This window comes from Podarcis erhardii, assembly GCF_964252035.2.
Source record: "Podarcis erhardii genome assembly, chromosome: 17".
NCBI classification, from domain to species: Eukaryota; Metazoa; Chordata; class Lepidosauria; order Squamata; family Lacertidae; genus Podarcis; species Podarcis erhardii.
Window position 1 is genome coordinate 33,024,840 of NC_138515.1, and position 19,814 is coordinate 33,044,653.

The window sequence follows — 19,814 nt, forward strand, 5'->3', positions numbered from 1 at the left end:
TCAGGCTGGAGAAGTGTGGCCCATCCCTGAGGCACAGAGCAGTGGGCCCAATGTTGAGCTTCAGTCTAGATTGAGAATTCACATGAAGCTTGGTGACTGAGCTCAGGCCAGAGTTGTTGGGAGGTAAAATGTATACTGCCCTGAGCATCTTGGAGGAAGGGTGAGACACACATGTTAAAATCATTCAAGACACATTGATTTGCTTATTTAGAAATGAGGCCAGGAATAAACCCACAAGGGTGGATTGCAATAAAGAATAAAATACAGCAACCGAACAGAAAGAAGCAGCAGAGGACAGGAAGCACTACTCAAACCTCTGAATCTAAGACTGACATGAAGATATTGATTAAAATACGAGACACCCTGTCGGGGAGAAGTTTTGGTTATACAGTCGTACCTTGAAAGTCGAACGGGAACCAAAACATTTAAGAACTAAGCTAGGTACGACTGTATATACCTTTGGTTATATGCCATGGCAAATCACCATCACCTTTTCTCTTCTGTCGGGCTTTTGCAGGCAATTCTCTTTCCACAATAGTTAGCTGATTTCTGATTTTAACTTCTTAATATGGTTTTTAGTGTATGGTGCTATGTGTAATTGTTATGAATTGCTCTGATATTTTTTTCATGAATAGCAGTGTACTGTATAAATATTTTTTCACAAATGAGTAAACTTTTGTTTCATCGAGAAATAAAACAATGGCAGTTTCATGTAATATAGTTGGATGTAAATGGAAAGGGAGACAGAGAGTTCTTTCAAGAGGCTCCTCCCCAATATGTTGACAGATTAAAATTGAGGACTTCTGGAATAGCTGGACGGAGGGCTGCAGAGGAGGAGAGCAACTGCGACTGCCTTGAGTAGAAGAGGGAACACCTGAATCCCAGCAAAAAATATTGAAACTTTGCCCAGTAAGAGCTCTAGGGATACAACATATTGGATGATCACATCTTTGGGGAAATCAGCTAATGGACATAGCTTGCTTCCTATGGGAAACAATAAATAGAGGGATTTGTAATGCTGATGTTCTTCCAAGTATTTTTAGCTATGCTGCAGGAAACATTTTCTGAGAAAGATAATATCTATACGGAAAACAGGCTTTTCCATCAGGAGACACGCAAGGTTCTGAGCTGCTGCCTATTACGTCACTGCCACTGCCTTGGCCTAAGTTTCTAGCAAAGGTTTCGTTTAGTTGGTATTCCGCTAGCAGCACCTTTTGCAGTGTAGTCCCGGGCATGTCTACTCAGAAGTAAGTCCTGCTGAGTATAATGGGATTTAGTCTCTGTGCATAGAATTGCAGTCGTTGTCTAGGACTTGTCATTGTGGAAACTGGCAAAGTGTGTGATTCAAACAAAAGAAAATCAACCACTTTTCATTCCATATGCAACCTGGACAATACTTTAGCATTTAATTCCCAGGGGCGTTGGTTTTGCCATCCTTCTGACCACTATGAAAACATCTGGCTGTTGCTGGTTGAGGATTAGCGAATTCTTGGCTGTAGATATCTTCTACGTTATGGTAAAGGATGGGCTAAAGAGAGGAAGATCCTCTAGGCAGAGGAAAGTGGAAATCATTAGTGCTCATTGCAACATGTAGTGAACAGTTGCCAAGTTGGAAATAGAGTTCTAGTTTCAGGAAAGCCCATTAGACCACTAATCTACAAGAGTCATGGGTTAATGTGCATTAAGTACTTGTCCTGTCATGTAGAAGTAAAAAGGTTTCCCCTGAAAGATATGCCTTTGCTGCTTCCATCACCATCACATGCCAATAGCGCAATGCAAACGACCCCCCTCTTCTCTCTTTTATAACCAGCCCCTCTGTTTCTGGGACTAATACTAGCTGCATTTTGTTCTGGTGTTCAAATCTGCAAATGATATGATTAATTCTTGCCCTCCAAACCAGAATCGGAAACCATGGTTTCAAACGGGTTTCTGATTCTGGTTTGGAGGGCATATAATTCACCATGTCATGATGGGCATGTTTAGCCTGGAGAAGAGGAGGTTAAGGGGTGATATGATAGCCATGTTCAAATATATAAAAGGATGTCACATAGAGGAGGGAGAAAGGTTGTTTTCTGCTGCTCCAGAGAAGCGGACACGGAGCAATGGATCCAAACTACAAGAAAGAAGATTCCACCTAAACATTAGGAAGAACTTCCTGACAGTAAGAGCTGTTTGACAGTGGAATTTGCTGCCAAGGAGTGTGGTGGAGTCTCCTTCTTTGGAGGTCTTTAAGCAGAGGCTTGACAACCATATGTCAGGAGTGCTCTGATGGTGTTTCCTGCTTGGCAGGGGGTTGGACTCGATGGCCCTTGTGGTCTCTTCCAACTCTATGATTCTATGAACTGCAAACTCTGGCTTGCTAGCAGGGGAAAAGGGAGGTGGGAAGGAATGTCTGGTTTGTAGGGTTCCCTAAAAGTAAGCCTTTGTCAACCATGTTGATTTCTGGTCCCATTAAAAATAACTCAACTTTATCTTTCAGTGAACAATTTCAATTTTGAAAAACATAGAACATTTTGAGATTGTATACAGAAAATTGACAGAGGTAGAGATTTTCTCTTGTTCACTTAGTTTTCTTTGGTGGTGATAGCATGTGTCTTGTGTTTGTATTATAAACTTGCACAGTGTCATTTTCAGAAGCTGCTATCAGTCAGTTCTGGATATTTTGAGTGTTAATTTTGCTTTCGGTGTTTGAACGGCCATAGCTTTATGCCTCAACTTTCAGCTCAGCAGCTCTTTATCACTACAGTGGTACCTCGGGTTACATACGCTTCAGGTTGCATATGCTTCAGGTTACAGACTCCGCTAACCCAGAAATATTGCTTCAGGTTAAGAACTTTGCTTCAGGATGAGAACAGAAATTGGGCGGCGGCAGCGGGAGGCCCCATTAACTAAAGTGGTGCTCTAGGTTAAGAACAGTTTCAGGTTAAGTACAGACCTCCGGAACGAATTAAGTACTTAACCCGAGGTACCACTGTATCTTAACTTGTGAAATCCTGTGCAACCTTTGGTGCAAAGGCAGAGAGTGTGGCGCCCTCTAAACATGGTGTGCTACAGCTCCCACCAGTGCCAGCATGCATGGCTAATGGCCAGGGATGGTGTGAGTTACAGTCCACCACATTTCAAGGGAACCATTTGCATTCACAGATGAAGCTAAGCAGGTGTGGGTCTGGTTAGTATCTGGATAAGGGACCACCTTGGAGCTCCATGTATGTTGCCTTAAATTCTGCCTTGGATAGGAATGCCCTAAATAAATAAATTGCTTGGGGTGGGGTGCAATCAGTAGGTCTGATTAGGAATTGTTATGTCTTCTGCCTGGAGATTTCTCATTTAATGTAAGAAACCACCAAGAATGGAAGTCATTAAAATCCTTATTAAATCAAGTGTCTTATCAGTGGGGAAAGTAAGTCTATTATTATCCCTTAACACGGCTGTGTTTATTTGGCTGATGGATTAAAATTAGAGGGGCTTTAATGTAAACGGATGCTGTCATGCCAGTGGTGATTGTTGCATGGCCCTATAAATTGCGTCTTTTGTTGCTCTTCTTTTGATGGTCTGTGCCAGGGACTGCAACCTGCCAGCCACTGTGGGCATAATCTGGCTCGCCAGGCCTTTTTGAAAGGTCTGCCAACCCCCAACAGCTTGCTAAAGATTCATTGGTGGTTCTGCTTCCTGAAAAAGCAGGTTGAAGGACTCTCAGTAAGGAGCTCTCAGTTCTTCTCTGGCGTTCCCCAAGTGCTTGGCCATCTCCAGCCCTCGGGGAAACAATTCAGACGATTATAGTACTCCTTCCTGAGCACTTTTATCTGGACCTCAGTGGTTCTCAGTGATGGTGATAGGAAGTATGGGATGGGCAGTATGGGATGAAACAGAAACAAGTGGCATGTAGTCCCAGAGGGCAATGCACTCCTTGGCCCAAAAAAGGTTAGCTACCCATTTATTTATTTTTATTTATTATTAAAGATTTATTAATTTACAAAAATACCTGCATTGTCTCTTTTTTCAAATTGCATTTTTTACAGATCAGTTTCATTTGTTGTGAGACATTAGTGTAAAAGAAAAGAACTCACTCTGAAACTCACTTACAGGTAGTACCTAACACCACGGAAACTAGTGCTAATATGCCCAGGAACCTCACCAAAATGCTGGAGAGGATGCACCTCCACAGGCACATACCTCCACATGTGGTGGGAATGTCCTGAAATCCAACTCTTCTGGACATCAGTCGTACAAGAAATATGCAAAATAACTAAGCAAATATTAGAAGTCAGCCCAGAACTGGCCCTACTAAACACCTTCCAAGATAATAATGCCCACTCACATCATAAAGAGCTCATAACCCACCTACTCTCAGCAGCCAGGAACATCATAGCCAGACACTGGAGAGACCTGTCAGGAGTAAGCATGGATCAGTGCTATCAAATAGTATGAAAAACAGCCTTATTAGAAAAAATTAGCCACCCATTTTATGAGAACCTAAGAGCCTGCTAGATCAGGCTAGTGGCCCACCTAGTCCAGCATCCTGTTTTCATAGCAGGCAACTTCCTATGGCAAGGGCACAAGGAGGACCTGAGCACATCAGCGCCCACCACGCCTGTGGTTTCTGGAAACTGGTATGCAGAAGCCTTTAGGGACATGGGTGGCGCTGTGGGTTAAACGACAGACTTGCCGATCAGAAGGTTGGCGGTCCGAATCCCCATGACGGGGTGAGCTCCCGTTGCTCAGTCCCTGCTCCTGCCCACCTAGCAGTTCGAAAGCACGTCAAAGTGCAAGTAGATAAATAGGTACCACTCCGGCAGGAAGGTAAACGGCGTTTCCGTGCACTGCTCTGGTTCGCCAGAAGCGGCTTAGTCCTGCTGGCCACATGACCCGGAAGCTGTACACCGGCTCCCTCGGCCAATAAAGCGAGATGAGTGCCGCAACCCCAGAGTCGGTCACGACTGGACCTAATGGTCAGGGGTCCCTTTACCTTTACCTTATGCAGAAGCCTACTGCCTCCGACCAGGCAGGCAGAACATAGCTGTCATGGCTAGTGGTCATCGATAGCCTTATCCTCCATGAATTCTGTTGGGGTGCTTCAAATATTGGCAAAGCCAGAACAACAGTGGCGCAGTGGGGCTTTTCTTGACCACCTTCAATTCTCTACAAAAGAACTGCTGGTTTCCAGCATGTGATGCTAAAGAAGGAAAGAAAAGCTGAGAGATTCTGTGCTTGACTTGGGGGAGGAGCAAGCGAACTTCAAATGATTCTATTATAGCAAAAGTACCTTTACACTTTTCTCCAGGGTAGAATTGATTTAAATCAAATTGATTTAAATCACTAGTCAGTAAGACTTGATTTTTTATTATTATTATTATTTATTTATTTTTTACAGAAAGACTGATTCTTGCTGGTATAATCTTAATATTTACAACCAGATGAAGGTTTCGTTTTTGGAATAATAAATTTTCAGAGTAGTTTTTACAGTTTTATCAAAAATTACTGATTTGCTTATACTATTAGAAATACATAGGCAGATAATTATGAAATTATTGTGAGGTTTAATAAGTTAACTGTTTATATTTGGACAACTTTTCTCTAAAGCTATGTGGTTTCCTGTTTGACTTGATTCTGACTGTAATCTTTGACAAATCAATATTTAAACTTAAGTTTATAAAAGAGAAAACTGAGGGAGAGGGAAATGTTGTTTTCCAAAGGTTAAAGATCTGAAGTGCAGGCTTCTTCCTTGGTGTATACCTCCATAGTGTAAGAAAAGCAGGGTGAGGGTGGGGAAAAAGCAATGATTTTGTAAAAAAATAAAATCTTTTTTTAAAAAAAATAGGATTTTTTAACATTGAAATTGGATTTTTAAAATAAAATTCTTTTGGAGGAAAAATCTTTCTAAAGATAGTTTTCTATTTAAGTTACATTATAGCCCAAAGGCTATTAATCAGGAAACAAGGATTTGTTTTAAGTTTTCCTTGTGTGCTAAAACTAAAACACTTTTTTTGCCAAAACAAAATAGACTAACAACATCAGTTAGCAAACATGGATACATATGCTGTAATGTTATTGTTTTAGTTAAATAAATTGTTATTAAGGAAATGGTTGGTTTCTCCTTCCAATAGAAAAGTTGTCCAAATGTAAACAGTTAACTTATTAAACCACACAATAATTTCATAATTATCTGTCTCTGTATTTCTAATAGTATAACCAATTCAGAAAAGCCCCACTGCTCCACTGTTGTTCTAGCTTTGCAAATATTTTAAGCGCTAACAAAAACCTGCAGAATCTATGGACAAATAGGGCATCAAATGGGTGTGTGCACATCAGAGGCAATGCACACTCACCCCACAGTCTTCAGCTGTTTTTTAAGTACAGTGGTACCTTGAGTTAAGTACTTAATTCATTCTGGAGGTCCGTTCTTAACCTGAAACTATTCTTAACCTGAGGTACCACTTTAGCTAATGGGGCCTCCCACTGCCGCTGCGCTGCCGCCTGAAGCAAAGTTCTTAACCCGAGGTATTATTTCTGGGTTAGTGGAGCCCGTAACCTGAAGCGTATGTAACCCGAGGTACCACTGTATAGTCGGCCTCCAGTACTACTGTCTGTTCCTTAATAAGTGTGAAACATCCATTCGCTTGGCCTCTGCCAACCACTTCACGTTTTCTAGGATGAAGTGATATAGTTTGAGTTCTATATTTCGCGTGGACCAGCTATCCACAAGTGATGCCCTGTCCTTCTACAATGTGTTAATGTTAGCATTACCTAATGCATTGTGTGTGTTCTGAAAGAGAGAGAGAGAGAGAGAGAGAGAGAGAGAGAATGATGCAGTTGTTCCAACCATATTTGGACCTGTTGCATTTGAGAACAGCATTCTGGTTAACTCTGGTGGGCTAAAATGCAATTTCACAGTTCCTCTTCAAGCTGAGAAAATATGCTTTGCCTGTCCCTTAGGGTAAAGAGATGGAGGCCTTTGTACAATTATGAGTCAGACAATGAGAATTAAGGAACGAAGGACTGGGCTTTCAAGGCAGGAGTTTATCCTCCGCCTCTCGCTTTCACTGTGTAGCAGATTTCTTGGCTCTAAAATTTTGACGTACTGGGCTGCACTGGAGAAAATGCAACACATTTGACTGTCTCTAGTGAGGGCCACTTCATAGAATCAGAGAATTGTAGAGGAAACAGGGAAAAGGGTGTGTATGGGAGACACTTACTTACACTCTCTTTCTCTATAATTTTTTAATTAAATTTTATGTTTTACAATTTAAAATATTCGTTTTACATCCTTAAGATATCAATGACTTTTCTGCTTCTCTTTCCATGGTTCATTTTACATATCATAAATCCATGCATGTTTTACAAAAACTACACAGTATTTCATTATTGCATCCATCAAAACTTATTTACACTGTTGAATTTATCTTAATGCTGCCAGCGTTTTCAGCTGTACACAATTATTTCCCGTATATTCTATAAACGTTTTCCAACCTTCTTTAAACATATGTTCTTTTTGTTCTCTTGTATATGTTAAATCTGTGAGTTGTGCATATTCTGTCAACTTAAGTTGCCATTCTTCTTTGGTTGGGACCTCTCTCGTTTTCCATTTTTGGGCTAACAGAACACAAGCCGCAGTAGTAGCATACATAAATAACCTTTTTTGACACCTGGGAATTTCAGTCTGGATTATCCCCAACAGAAAGAACTCTGGGTTTTTTTTTGGAAAGGACTTTTAAACATTCCCCCCCCCCCAATTCATTATGGATCATTTCCCGATACTCTTTTACCCTTTTACAAGTCCACCACATATGGGGAAACACTTGCTCTTTGTCTTCTCCATGTGCTCATGTTGAGACCCCCACTTCGCTCCTAAAGTATATGAGAGCCCCATTTTCTTTGTCTTCCTGCCTTTTCCGCACTGTCTTATTGTGTCGGAAACCTGATTCATTCACACCCTCATTGTGCTTCTGCAACAACCCCATGCTTCATTTGGCCACTTCAGAGGGTTGCCTAGAAGTGTAAGAAAGTGGATATGTCATTCTCATCAGCTCTTATTCCCCCATGGATCTACGTAGCACAGATCTGTACAGAAGTAGTTGTATAATAACTTTAGTGTGGTGCTTCAAACGACCTTTCATTTTTAAGGGACGCGGGTGGCGCTTTCATTTTATAGGGACGCGGGTGGCGCTGTGGGTTAAACCACAGAGCCTAGGACTTGCCGATCAGAAGGTCGGCGGTTCGAATCCACATGACAGGGTGAGCTCCCGTTGCTCGGTCCCTGCTCCTGCCAACCTAGCAGTTCAAAAGCACATCAAAGTGCAAGTAGATAAATAGGTACCGCTCTGGCGGGAAGGTAAACGGCATTTCCGTGCACTGCTCTGGTTCGCCAGAAGCGGCTTAGTCATGCTGGCCACATGACCCGGAAACTGTACGCCGGCTCCCTCGGCCAATAAAGCGAGATGAGCGCCGCAACCCCAGAGTCGGTCATGACTGAACCTAATGGTCAGGGGTCCCTTTACCTTACCTTTACGCTACTTATGGGAAGGGTAAGTCTCCCAGTCAACCCCTGGCACCTCCAGATAAAAACAGTCACAGGTAGTATCCTTGGGAAAGACACCTGCTTAAGATGTTGGAGAACTTCTCCTGGTCTGAGTAAACAGCATCGGGCTAAATGGACGAAGGGCTTGATTCAGATGTCACAGATTGAGCAGGGTTTGAGTGTTGAACAAGCTGTAGATCTGTGCATGCTCATTCCCTCTTCCACTTCCTGGTTTGCCGTAAGCGTAGTTGATGGTCCAACACAAGCAAACTGGTTATCTGTCCCAGGAGTGACAGATCACACAGTTCAAGGATGGAGTTAACTCTTCATTAGCAAAAGCACAACCTCCACAGACTTGGTTGAGTGTCAGGCCTAATGAGTAGAGCAGCTCATTCCCGGTGGTCTTCCTCCATGAAAATCAGTTGCCAAGACTGAATGTCACCGCCTCCTCACCACAGCTTTTTCCAAGCAATCAGAGACTGCGCCTGCGTAAAGGCAACCTCTCCATTCATTTCTTGCCTCTTCTGGTTCTGGGAGACATGGGGAGGGCAGCTTGTTGCAGCTGGAGGGGGAGACACCCATGACTTTGCTAGCCTGTCTCATCTCTGCCTCTTGGCCTCCCTCATTCCACTCTCCTGCTTCAGCTTCTGCCTCTGATTCTGGACTGCTCTGTGCCACAGACTCTCCCCGCTCACTAAGCCCTATTACTTCTGACACCTCCTCTTCCCAGTCTTTTCCCTGTGACCACTCATCGTTCCCCACCACCACTCCCCAGGCTCTGAGCCTTCTTCCCTTCCTGGTTCCCCTGCTGGTTCCTCCCATCATTCTTCTGCACCCAACCAGTCCATGACATTATCATAAAAAGACAGCTCTATATGTTCTTAAACATGCTGTCTTTGTTTGAAAGTGGGGACTGCTACTGGGGCTGTGCTTTTGTGAAAACCCTTCGCACCTAATTAATTGCCTTTCTGATTTGTTTCAGGTGCCTGAGCATGCAGAGCTCGCCTGGATTCTGGGATGTCTCACAAGCATACCACGCCTGCAGCACTTTCCACAATGGAAGGTGAGGTTTCTGTGAGCCTTTCTTAGCTTAGTTGGCAGGTGGGCTATCCCTGTTCAGCTGTTACACAAGTGAAGCCTTTAGGCCTGCCCTTGTCATTGCCCGGCTCCTGCCATCTTTTGTGCTCCTTGTAGCTGTCCTCAAATAAAAAATAAAGGTATTAAGCCTTTATGTGTCTTCTTTTTCTTCACATAAATAGGTGAAGAATGCCAGCCAGATGAATGAAGGAACAGTTGGTCTGTTCACCTATCCTGTTCTTCAAGCCGCAGATATTCTCCTCTACAAGTAAGAGCCAGAATGCACAGCTCCATAACTTATAAATGAAGGCCACTGTGATATAACCAAGGGGACTGAATAGTTCAGGAATGGGTGGCTTTTGAGCAACCTAGTTGTGGTGGGATTGTCCCTTCATTCTGTAGTGAATCAGTGGCCCTTTCTCACTGACAGTTATCTGGTGGACATTATGATTGTAGCTAATCTGTCATTGATAATCCATGAATTTCCCACTAAATCTAGCGGTTTACTTCAACTGTGGTGTTGTGGTTTTTTTTTTCTGAAACAGTTTGAGTGAGCAGATGTGAACCTTCTCTCTCTCTCTCTCTCTCTCTCTCTCTTCCACGCAACATTTCTATTTTTCTGTTTCTGTTGGAAGGTCAACCCATGTTCCTGTTGGAGAAGATCAAGTCCTGCATTTGGAGCTGACCCAGGATACAGCCCGACGCTTCAACAAAAAATACGGAGAATTCTTTCCAGTGCCCACAGCCATTCTAAGTGAGTACGGTACAAAACCTATCACAAATGGCTGCCTGCTGAGTAAAGTGAATCGGCTTGGGGAGTTTTTGCAGAAGAAAGAGAAGAGGGGAGATAGCCAGGTGCCCAAAGTAAAGGAATACAAAGGGAAACAGAGGCTGTCAAATGCAGCTTTTGAAAAAGTATGGCATCTGTTTCATCTTTGCTACTCCAGTACTAGGTGTCGCCCCGACCTCTTTTCCTATCCTTTTCAGCAGTCCTCTAGAATACAGTCGTACCTCGGAAGTCGAATGGAATCCATTCTGGAAGTCCATTCGACTTCCAAAACATTTGGAAACCAAGGCACGGCTTCTTATTGGCTGCAGGAAGGTCCTGCAGCCAATCGTAAGCCGTGGAAGCCGCGATGGAGGTTTGGGTTCCAAAGAACGTTCACAAACCGGAGCACTGACTTCTGGGTTTGCGGCGTTTGGGAGCCAAAACGTTCGACTCACAAAGGCGTCCGTCAACCAAGGTCCGACTGTATTATGCATTTCACTGTGCCCATAGCGTCTTCCAGAGACTCTTAAGAAAATGGGCTTTCATATGTAAAAACAGGGATGCCTCTTTCCCTTTCTGTAGGGAAAGAGGAGGCTGGTTGGCTTAGTACTTTGTTCTAGGGAAGGCTCAGTTCTGCGGGGGTCGAACCCACGAACCTGAGCTGTTTGTATAGGTCAATAGTATTATCCCCATAATGCAGATTGGAGGTGAAAGGCTGAGGCTTAGAGAGAGTGGCTTGTCTGAGGCCACCTAGTGAACCATAGCAGAGCTGAGATTAGAACCCGGGACTTCCCGATATGTCGCTTAACCTCGTAGTCACTCTGTTGCGGAGCTCTCTTCTGTAATTGCATTTTTCTCCCCCCCCCCCCAATAATATTAGTAGATAAACATATTTTAAAAAAAGATTAACAATAATAAAAACAAACAAAGAATAAAAGAAAAAGCGAAAAAAGAAAAAAGATACTTACAGCATATTACCACTTAATTAAAATTAAGTACCATCCATCTTCATAAACATAGTATTTGACTTCCTCGAATCTCTTCCAATTTCATAGTAATTATATGTAGCAGTTTCCAATATCAGTGTTTCCAAAGACCATATCACAGTCCTAATCATATTTCATAACTTTCCTTATCATGCATTTTCTTGTTTATAAATTTAATTCCAGTTTAATCCTAAGCCTAATTGTTTCTTTCAAGTGGTTACATATCTTTAATATTACAATATTTATTCAAATAGTCTTTAAATTTCTTCCAGTCTTCTTGATGTTCCTCTTCTTTCTGGTCGCGGATTCTCCCGGATTCTCCCGTAATTGCATTTTCTCTTGATTTTAGCGGAATCAAAGAAGATCAAGTCACTCAGAGATCCCACATCCAAGATGTCCAAATCAGACCCTCAGAAGTTTGCCACGGTGAACATAACAGACAGCCCCGAGGAGATAATGCTGAAATTTCGTAAGGCTGTAACAGACTTCACCTCTGAGGTGACCTATGACCCTGCTCACCGCCCTGGTGTCTCCAACCTGGTCGCTATTCACTCTGCTATGACAGGACTCAGCACGGAGGAGGTGGTACGTCAGAGCACTGGCCTTGATACAGCTCACTACAAGTCAGTGGTAGCAGAGGCAGTCACTGAGAAACTTGCACCAATTAGGAGTGAATTTGTCAGGCTAAAAGAAGACAGATCTTACCTGGAGAAGGTTTTATGGACCGGAGCAGAAAAAGCCAAAGAGCTTGCAGCCCCCGTATATTCAGAAATCAAAAGACTGGTGGGATTGCATTAACCTCAAGGAAAAGCAGCTCGTGCCTTTCATAATCTTGAGTTCAGCCATGGTTACCTTGACTCCTCCGTCTTACTAGAGGTCCTCTGTGTTTTTGGATCCACGAGTAACCGAATAATTACCTCAGGGACATTAAATGGACCAGGCTTGGAAATCGCAAAGAGCCAAATAAGCAGACATCTGAGCTAAAGAGTGCTTTCCTCCCTGCCTCTGCCCCAAAAAAGATTTGAGCTGATGAAAAAAACCGAATCCTTTCTGCATGAGAAATGCAGCTTTTCTGTGACCTGTTTGTTTTCTGGAAGGGACCTGTGCAAATTTCAGCCTTTGGTACATGCCTGTATAAACTCCTCAGTAATTCCTCTGTGAACCTGAACACTGTTGATCAGAGTGTCTGTGGGACAAGTGTTAGCCCTACCACTGGCTCTGGCTGGTCCCTCTGGCAGTCTTAAGATGTTTTCTCACATTACATTTTCTACTCAAGTATAGATAAAGTAAAGGTAAATGGACCCCTGACCATTAGGTCCAGTCGTAGCCAACTCTGGGGTTGCAGCGCTCATCTCGCTTTACTGGCCGAGGGAGCCGGTGTACAGCTTCCGGGTCATGTGGCCAGCAGGACTAAGCCGCTTCTGGGGTTCGAATCCCCACGACGGAGTGAGCTCCCGTTGCTCGGTCCCAGCTCCTGCCAACCTAGCATTTTGAAAGCACGTCAAAGTGCAAGTAGATAAATAGGTACCACTCTGGCAGGAAGGTAAGCAGCATTTCCGTGTGCTGCTCTGGTTCGCCAGAAGCGGCTTAGTCCTGCTGGCCACACGGCCAATAAAGCGAGATGAGCGCCGCAACCCCAGAGTTGTCTGCGACTGGACCTAACGGTCAGGAGTCCCTTTACTTTTACCTTATGAGCTACATGCTAGGAGCCTGTAGGAAGAGTGGGCTGCTGGGTGCCTTAAGGCCCCTTTTCTCAACCTGGTGCCCTCCAAATATTTGGGTGAACCAATTTCATGAGTTCCAGACAAGAAGGCCAGTGTTGTCGGATGATGGTTATTGTACGGAGTTTGCAGAAGGAATAGGCCTAATGCCTTGTGTGCAACGCACAATGTGATGCTTCCCCACTGGGCAAGAGGAGGTTAAAATTGGTGGCTTTTGAGAGGCTGCTCTACTCTGCTCTGAACCAGATTGCAACCAAAGGCTCTTCTGTACACAGAAAATCCCTGGGAGGGGGGGTTGTGGAAGCATCTGCCTGGCTCTATTTGAAGCAATAAGAAAGATGGGCAAGCCAAGCTAGCTTGGTGGGAAAATAGCGCACTGACGTAGAATGAATTTATTCAGAATCAGGAAGAGCAAATGCTGTATTCTGTTTAAAACTTCAGAAGAGGGTAGAGTAAAACTATTGAAATTAATAATGAATTGTACGCAAGACTGAAAGAAACATTTATTGTTGGGTTTTTTTAAAAATAGCAGTGTGTAGTAATCGACTTCCACTTGTCTGAATTGCTTGCCTCCCGTGGCTTTCCTGCAAAACTTGACAGCTGCCGAACACACTCTGCAGAGAGAAGAGTGAAGTGGTGGCTCATACGCTGTCACCGTAGCCTCCGCTTGCCCACCATAGTGCCATCCCACCACATTGGCACAGAGCACTTTGCAGTGCCAAAAGAGCGGGGGAATCTACGCTCAGAGAATCCTTCTGCACCAAGAAAAAAAGAAAGAAATTCTGCAACTCTCTTTAAATCATATGACAATTAAAAATTGTCTCTTAGAGGACCCAGTTATCTAACTTTGCACAACTTTACTTCTGCTAGTCATTGCAGGGGTAATAATAATAATAATAATAATAATAATAATAATAATAATAATATAATTTATTATTTATACCCCGCCCATCTGGCTGGGTTTCCCCAGCCACTCTGGGAAGCTTCCAGCCAAATAATTAAAAACAATACAGCGTCAGAAATTAAAAACTTCCCTAAACAGGGCCGCCTTCAGTTGTCTTTTAAAAGTAAAATAGTTGTTTATTGCCTTGATATCTGCTGGGAGGGCGTTCCACAGGGCGGGTGCCACTACCGAGAAGGCCCTCTGCCTCACTTCCTGTAACTTCACTTCTCGCAGTGAAGGAACCGCCAGAAGGCCCTCGGTGCTGGACCTCACTGTCCAGGCTGAACTATGGGGGTGGAGACGCTCCTTCAGGTAGATTGTGAAGCTCCTTGACATCTGGCAAGAGATGGGTGCCACCACCGAGAAGGCCCTCTGCCTGGTTCCCTATAGTCTTGCAGCGAGGGAACCGCGAGAAGGCCCTTGGCGCTGGACCTCAGTGTCCAGGCTGAACAATGGGGGTGGAGACGCTCCTTCAGGTATACTGGGCCGAGGCCGTTTAGGGCTTTAAAGGTCAGCACCAACACTTTGAATTGTGCTTGGAAATGTACTGGGAGCCAATGAAGATCTTTCAGGACTGGTGTTATATGGTCCCGGTGGCTGCTCCCAGTCACCAGTCTAGATTAATTGCAGTTTCCGAGTCACCTTCAAAGGTAGCCCCACGTAGAGCGCATTGCAGTAGTCAAAGCGGGAGATAACTGGAGCATGTAACTAGAGCATGTAGTAAGAACCCTTCAGCTCCATCACAGATGTCTGGGGATTTTATTCATTTCTGTCTTACCCCACCATCCTGTCTTTCTGGCTTCTGAGATACCAGCAGGCTCAGCACCTGACTAACTGTCAAGCATACGTTTGAGCTAGAAAGTTCTCTCCCCACTCCTCTTTTTTTAAAAATGATAGCTGAGGTTTTCTGGAATTCTGCCTCCACTGTCAGGTTCTGTGTTTCCATGAAATCACAACACACTGCCTATAGCAAGAAGACTGCTTCTCTTGGTATTCATTGTGTGGGGATGGAAGTCCTGCAACCTCCAGCCAGTTTTGTGTTCATTTTCTGTGTGGGTAGGTAAGATCTCTGGGGTGTAGGGAGGGTTAGGGGAGGGGTGGTACCTCTGGTGGGGGATATGCTGTGCTCCTTCTGGGGTAGTTTGTCCACATTTGGTCTCCACCTTGCACTCAGCTCTCACCTGTGGCTCCTAGAAGCTGTCAAACGACTTTGGCTGGCCGGCTAAACCAGGTGGGACTCAAGCTAAGGTTACCAGACGTCCCTGTTTCCCAGGGGCAGTCCCCGGATTTGCAAACCAGTCCCCACTGAAGTTGAAAAGTCTCCCCAGATTCATTGAAAAAAATCTGGTATCCTTAGCTCAAACCCTTGGTGAATGAGAGACTTCCCCTGTGTTGGACTGGGCAGAGGAAGAATGGTGGAGACCACCTGCCCAGCTTGACCCTTTCAGGGAGGAGGAAGAGCGGGACAGTTAAGATTTACAACAGGAGTTTGAGGGAGGGGCAGATCAGGGGAAAAGTTAGGAAATTATGGGAGAGGAGGAGGAAGCACAACAACTGAGGGACACAGTGTCTTTAGAAAGCATTCCAGAAACTCCACCCTGAACCCGGCGAGCCTTGAAAGTAGGAGAGCAAAGAGATCAAAGACAGAGGGCACATAGCAGCACCTGTAGAGAGGAGGTGATGAGGATGACAAATGAGGACGTGGGAGAGACGGGGAGTGGAGATTCGCTCGGGACAATGCCATTATCCAAGAGGCTGGTTCTATAGCCTCTCTCTGTAAATACTGAATAAATAGCAGACGGCAAGAAACTCCTCCTTGTCTTTTATGTTCCTGGGCAACCAGCCCGGACTCGCTGGCAGCAGCCTGACACCCTGCATGCGAAGACAGGCTCTGGCAAATTGAGGAGACAAGCCCAATAGTGGGTCCAACAGTCAAGGTGGCAGTTTCTGCATGTAGAGGGAAGAGAGGAGCAGATAGGGATCATCCACCTGGGAAGTTAGCCCACCTAGGATAAGGAATACTCTGATCCTAAACCTCTGCTGAATTGTGGGATACCTTCAGGAGAAGAAAAGGCTAAGGAGTAAACCCTACACAAATCCAGAGTCGAGCACCTAAGACGGTTTGATGGCGCAATGTACTCTTCCTTCCTGCAACTCCTGCAGCTAAGCTGGTGCAAAGCGCATTGTTCTGCTTTCCTTTGGACCACATCAGCCAGGCTGAAAGAGAGGCTTTGCACCCTAGGACCTCCAAACACACTGCCCAGGCCTGCACCTCAGGGAGGTCACTCTGGTGCTGCTAACACAGCGGTTTGACCACCCTCAGAAGTGCACTCCATTGTCTTATCCACACACACAAGATGCCAACAAGAAGAAGGCTAAACTCTGGCCCTCTGTGAGCTCCCATCTTTCCTGACCATCGTCCATGCTGGTTAGGGCTTATGGGAGATGGAATCCAGTAGCCTCTAGCTGGTGTGAAACTAGGCTTTACTGTATTTCACCCGGGGCAAAGACCCATTTTGACACACACACACACACGTCCTTGTGCATTTGAGTACACAGACTGAGAGCCTCAATGGCATGCCTTTGGAGGCTTCACTTGGGGCAAAACACCAGGCTAGACCCCCTCGTGGCTATGGCTCTGGCCTCTAGAGGACTGCAGCTTCCCCACCCCTGATTTACTGCCTAGCATTGTGCTGGACGCAGGTGGCGCTGTGGGTTAAACCACAGAGCCTAGGACTTGCTGATCAGAAGGTCGGAGGTTCGAATCCCTGCGACGGGGTGAGCTCCCGTTGCTCAGTCCCTGCTCCTGCCAACCTAGCAGTTCGAAAGCACATCAAAGTGCAAGTAGATAAATAGGTACCACTCCAGCGGAAAGGTAAACAGCATTTCCGTGTGCTGCTCTGGTTCGCCAGAAGCTGTACACCGGCTCCCTCGGCCAATAAAGCAAGATGAGCGCCACTAATGGTCAGGGGTCCCTTTACCTTTACCTATTGTGCTGGAATGCCTCTACTTTCACGTACTGAAATTCTATAGGTACCAAAAACTAGGACAGTGCTCTGGCACAGCATCCCTGTAATGATGGCTGTTGATGAAGAGATGAGAAGGGAAACTCCTCTTCTTCCCTGCTTCTGCAAAGTTTCCAGAGTACAAATGTACAGCTTCCTCAAGCTTATAATATGAATTTGGCTGCAAGAAAGAGGTCTTGGTTGCAGCGCAGCTGGGGGTGAAGTGCTGCTTGAGGTGGCCACCAGGGGGTAGTATAGTCTAAAACGCGGAGCTTTCTGAAAAGTCACCACAAACACATGGGGAAATGGAGAAATCACTGACAGCTCTGGAATGGTGCATAATCGCTCAGGTTTGGGCACCGTTTCACACATTACACAGCAACAAGCAAGGGATTGCCACTGAGCATACACTCGAAGGGTAGCTGCAATGCAAAATATTATATAAAGAAAATAAACCAAACCTGGTGCACCGTATAAGAGGCATATTTTCAAAGCACTGCTTGACACGTTCCATTTTGGGGTGTACGCCTGGACAGTGTAATGTCTGAAGCAGCCCCTAAGCCCCAAGTCAAGTAATTAGCCCCTAAAGACACCCTGATTTGTGCCTCTAGGTTTGCTGCATCCCCACATTTGGAGCAAGACCAATGCTGACATTTAGATTTTAATACAGAAGACGTTTTTAGAACCAGAGAAGTCAAACAGGGACATCTAGGGCAGGCATGCCCAACAGGTAGATCAGGGTGTTCCTGGTAGATCCTGGTTGATCTCTGGCCCCTCAGCGATCTCCTTACAAAAAAGCAAAAACAAAAAACCAACTTTGGCTCACTAAAAAAAAGCTCAAACTCCACAACTCTGGCTTCCTAAAAAAAAGCTCCACAACTTTGGGTAGATCACTGCCAGTCTTCTTATGACAACGAGTAGACCACTGCAGTTTTTTTATACTGTGAGTAGATCACAGTCTATTGGGAGTTAGACGTCCCTGATCTAGGGAAAAGGTGGTTTGTGTCTTGGGTTGCCCCACCTTCCCTCATGATGTTGTTGTCGTCGTCACATTCCCACTTGTTACTTGGGGTTTTTGCTATGATTAATTAAACATAACAATAGCTTCTCTAGATTAGGAACTTTCACAAAGCAGAGAGAGGAGGGGGCAGCAAAAGGGGAGAAATATTGTTCCTTTGGTTCCTTTCTGTTGCTCTCCCCCCCCCCTTTTCGGTTAAAGCAAAAGCAAATAAACAAACAAAAAAAAGACTTGATACAAACGCTGTTCGTTTCAGGACGATATCAACTTAACAGCGAGTAAGTGAGCAGCGAAATCTTGCAAAGAAAAACCATTTGAAAGGGATACAGTTCAATGCAACATTGCATTTTTTAAATGATCCAGACCCAGGTTTGCTGGTGTCAGGTTTGGGACATCTCCCAAGGACTTTATACGGATCCCAACAAGCAAGTCTCTCTGGACACATCTGGACACATCTGGAGATTGGGAAGACGGGAGGGAAACCGGACCCTGGAATGCCCCACAGATTTCAGCACATGGTATTTAATTTGAGGTGAGTGCCCAGAACCGAAGTCTCTTCTCCAATTACATTTCTAGTTACTGGCTCTTTCTTCTTCTTCTGCCATACAGGTAGCTCAACTGGTAAAGCATGAGACCCCTTAATCTCAGGGCTGTGGGTTTGAGCCGCACATCCGGAGAAAGATTCCTGCTTTGCATGGAGTTGGACTACATGACCCTTGTGGCCTCCTCAAAGAAAATATTTGAGGGCCCCCCAAGTTAATGGACATTGCCATTCAATGGGGGAGGGAATATACCAGGCCATGTGATTGATTATGCAGGGCGGGACTTACCTGTCCCCTCCCACCAATATCTTATTCAAGTTGGACCCCTGGTCTGCAGCCTCATCTTCCAAGCCAGAGGCTGCCTCTCAACAATTCGGAGCGAGAGCTGCCGCTCTTAATGGGCTTCGAAATGACACTTTCAACCCGCAGGACTGAGGATTGGGGGCCCTAGAGCTGGACCACAAAGAAGGCTGATCGCCAAAGAATTGATGCTTTTTGAATTCTGGTGCTGGAGGAGACTCTTGAGAGTCCCATGGACTGCAAGAAGATCAAACCTCTCCATTCTTAAGGAAATCAGCCCCGAGTGCTCACTGGAAGGACAGATCCTGAAGCTGAGACTCCAATACTTTGGCCACCTCATGAGAAGAGAAGACTCCCTGGAAAAGACCCTGATGGTGGGAAAGATGGAGGGCACAAGGAGAAGGGGACGACAGAGGACGAGATGGCTGGACAGCGTTCTTGAAGCTGCCAGCATGAGTTTGACCAAACTGCGGGAGGCAACGGAAGACAGGAGGGCCTGGCATGCTCTGGTCCAGGGGGTCACCAAGAGTTGGACACGACTAAACGACGAAACAACAACAACAACACTACGCCCACCCGGCACGTCGAGCCCATTTCTTTGTTTTTATTATACTGTCAACAATCGATTGAGTGATTGATTGATGTCCCCACCCGTCAGGGCGCAGAACTTGGGAACGGGAATAAAATAGTAGACGTGCTAGACGATGCCTCTCGAGGGCGCGCAACCTGGCCCGTCGCTCCCCGCCTTCTCGACGTCCTTGGCTCTCTGGACTTCACCACGGAAGCGCCTCCGCTTCTTCCTCAAATCCTTGAATGCGGAGGAAGATCGAGGGAAAAAGCGCATTAAGAGCGACGGGGCGCGCAGGGAAGACGAAGGCAAGCGCAAGAACCCGCCGAGCTTGCTTGCCAGAAGTGAACTTGGGGGAGGGAGGCAGCTG

The 19,814-nt window shown here is 45.3% G+C and overlaps 1 protein-coding gene across 1 annotated transcript in view; it reads left to right on the forward strand.

Moving 5' to 3' along the window:
• WARS2 (tryptophanyl tRNA synthetase 2, mitochondrial) overlaps window positions 1-12,409 on the forward strand; it is a 30,530-nt gene extending 18,121 nt beyond the window's left edge. The window contains exons 3-6 of the mRNA XM_081845477.1: window positions 9,498-9,578; window positions 9,775-9,860; window positions 10,228-10,346; window positions 11,697-12,409. Of these exons, the coding sequence (XP_081701603.1) occupies window positions 9,498-9,578; window positions 9,775-9,860; window positions 10,228-10,346; window positions 11,697-12,145 (735 nt within the window). The 3' untranslated portion in view covers window positions 12,146-12,409. The remainder of the gene's footprint in view (window positions 1-9,497; window positions 9,579-9,774; window positions 9,861-10,227; window positions 10,347-11,696) is intronic.
• Window positions 12,410-19,814: the final 7,405 nt, after the last annotated feature.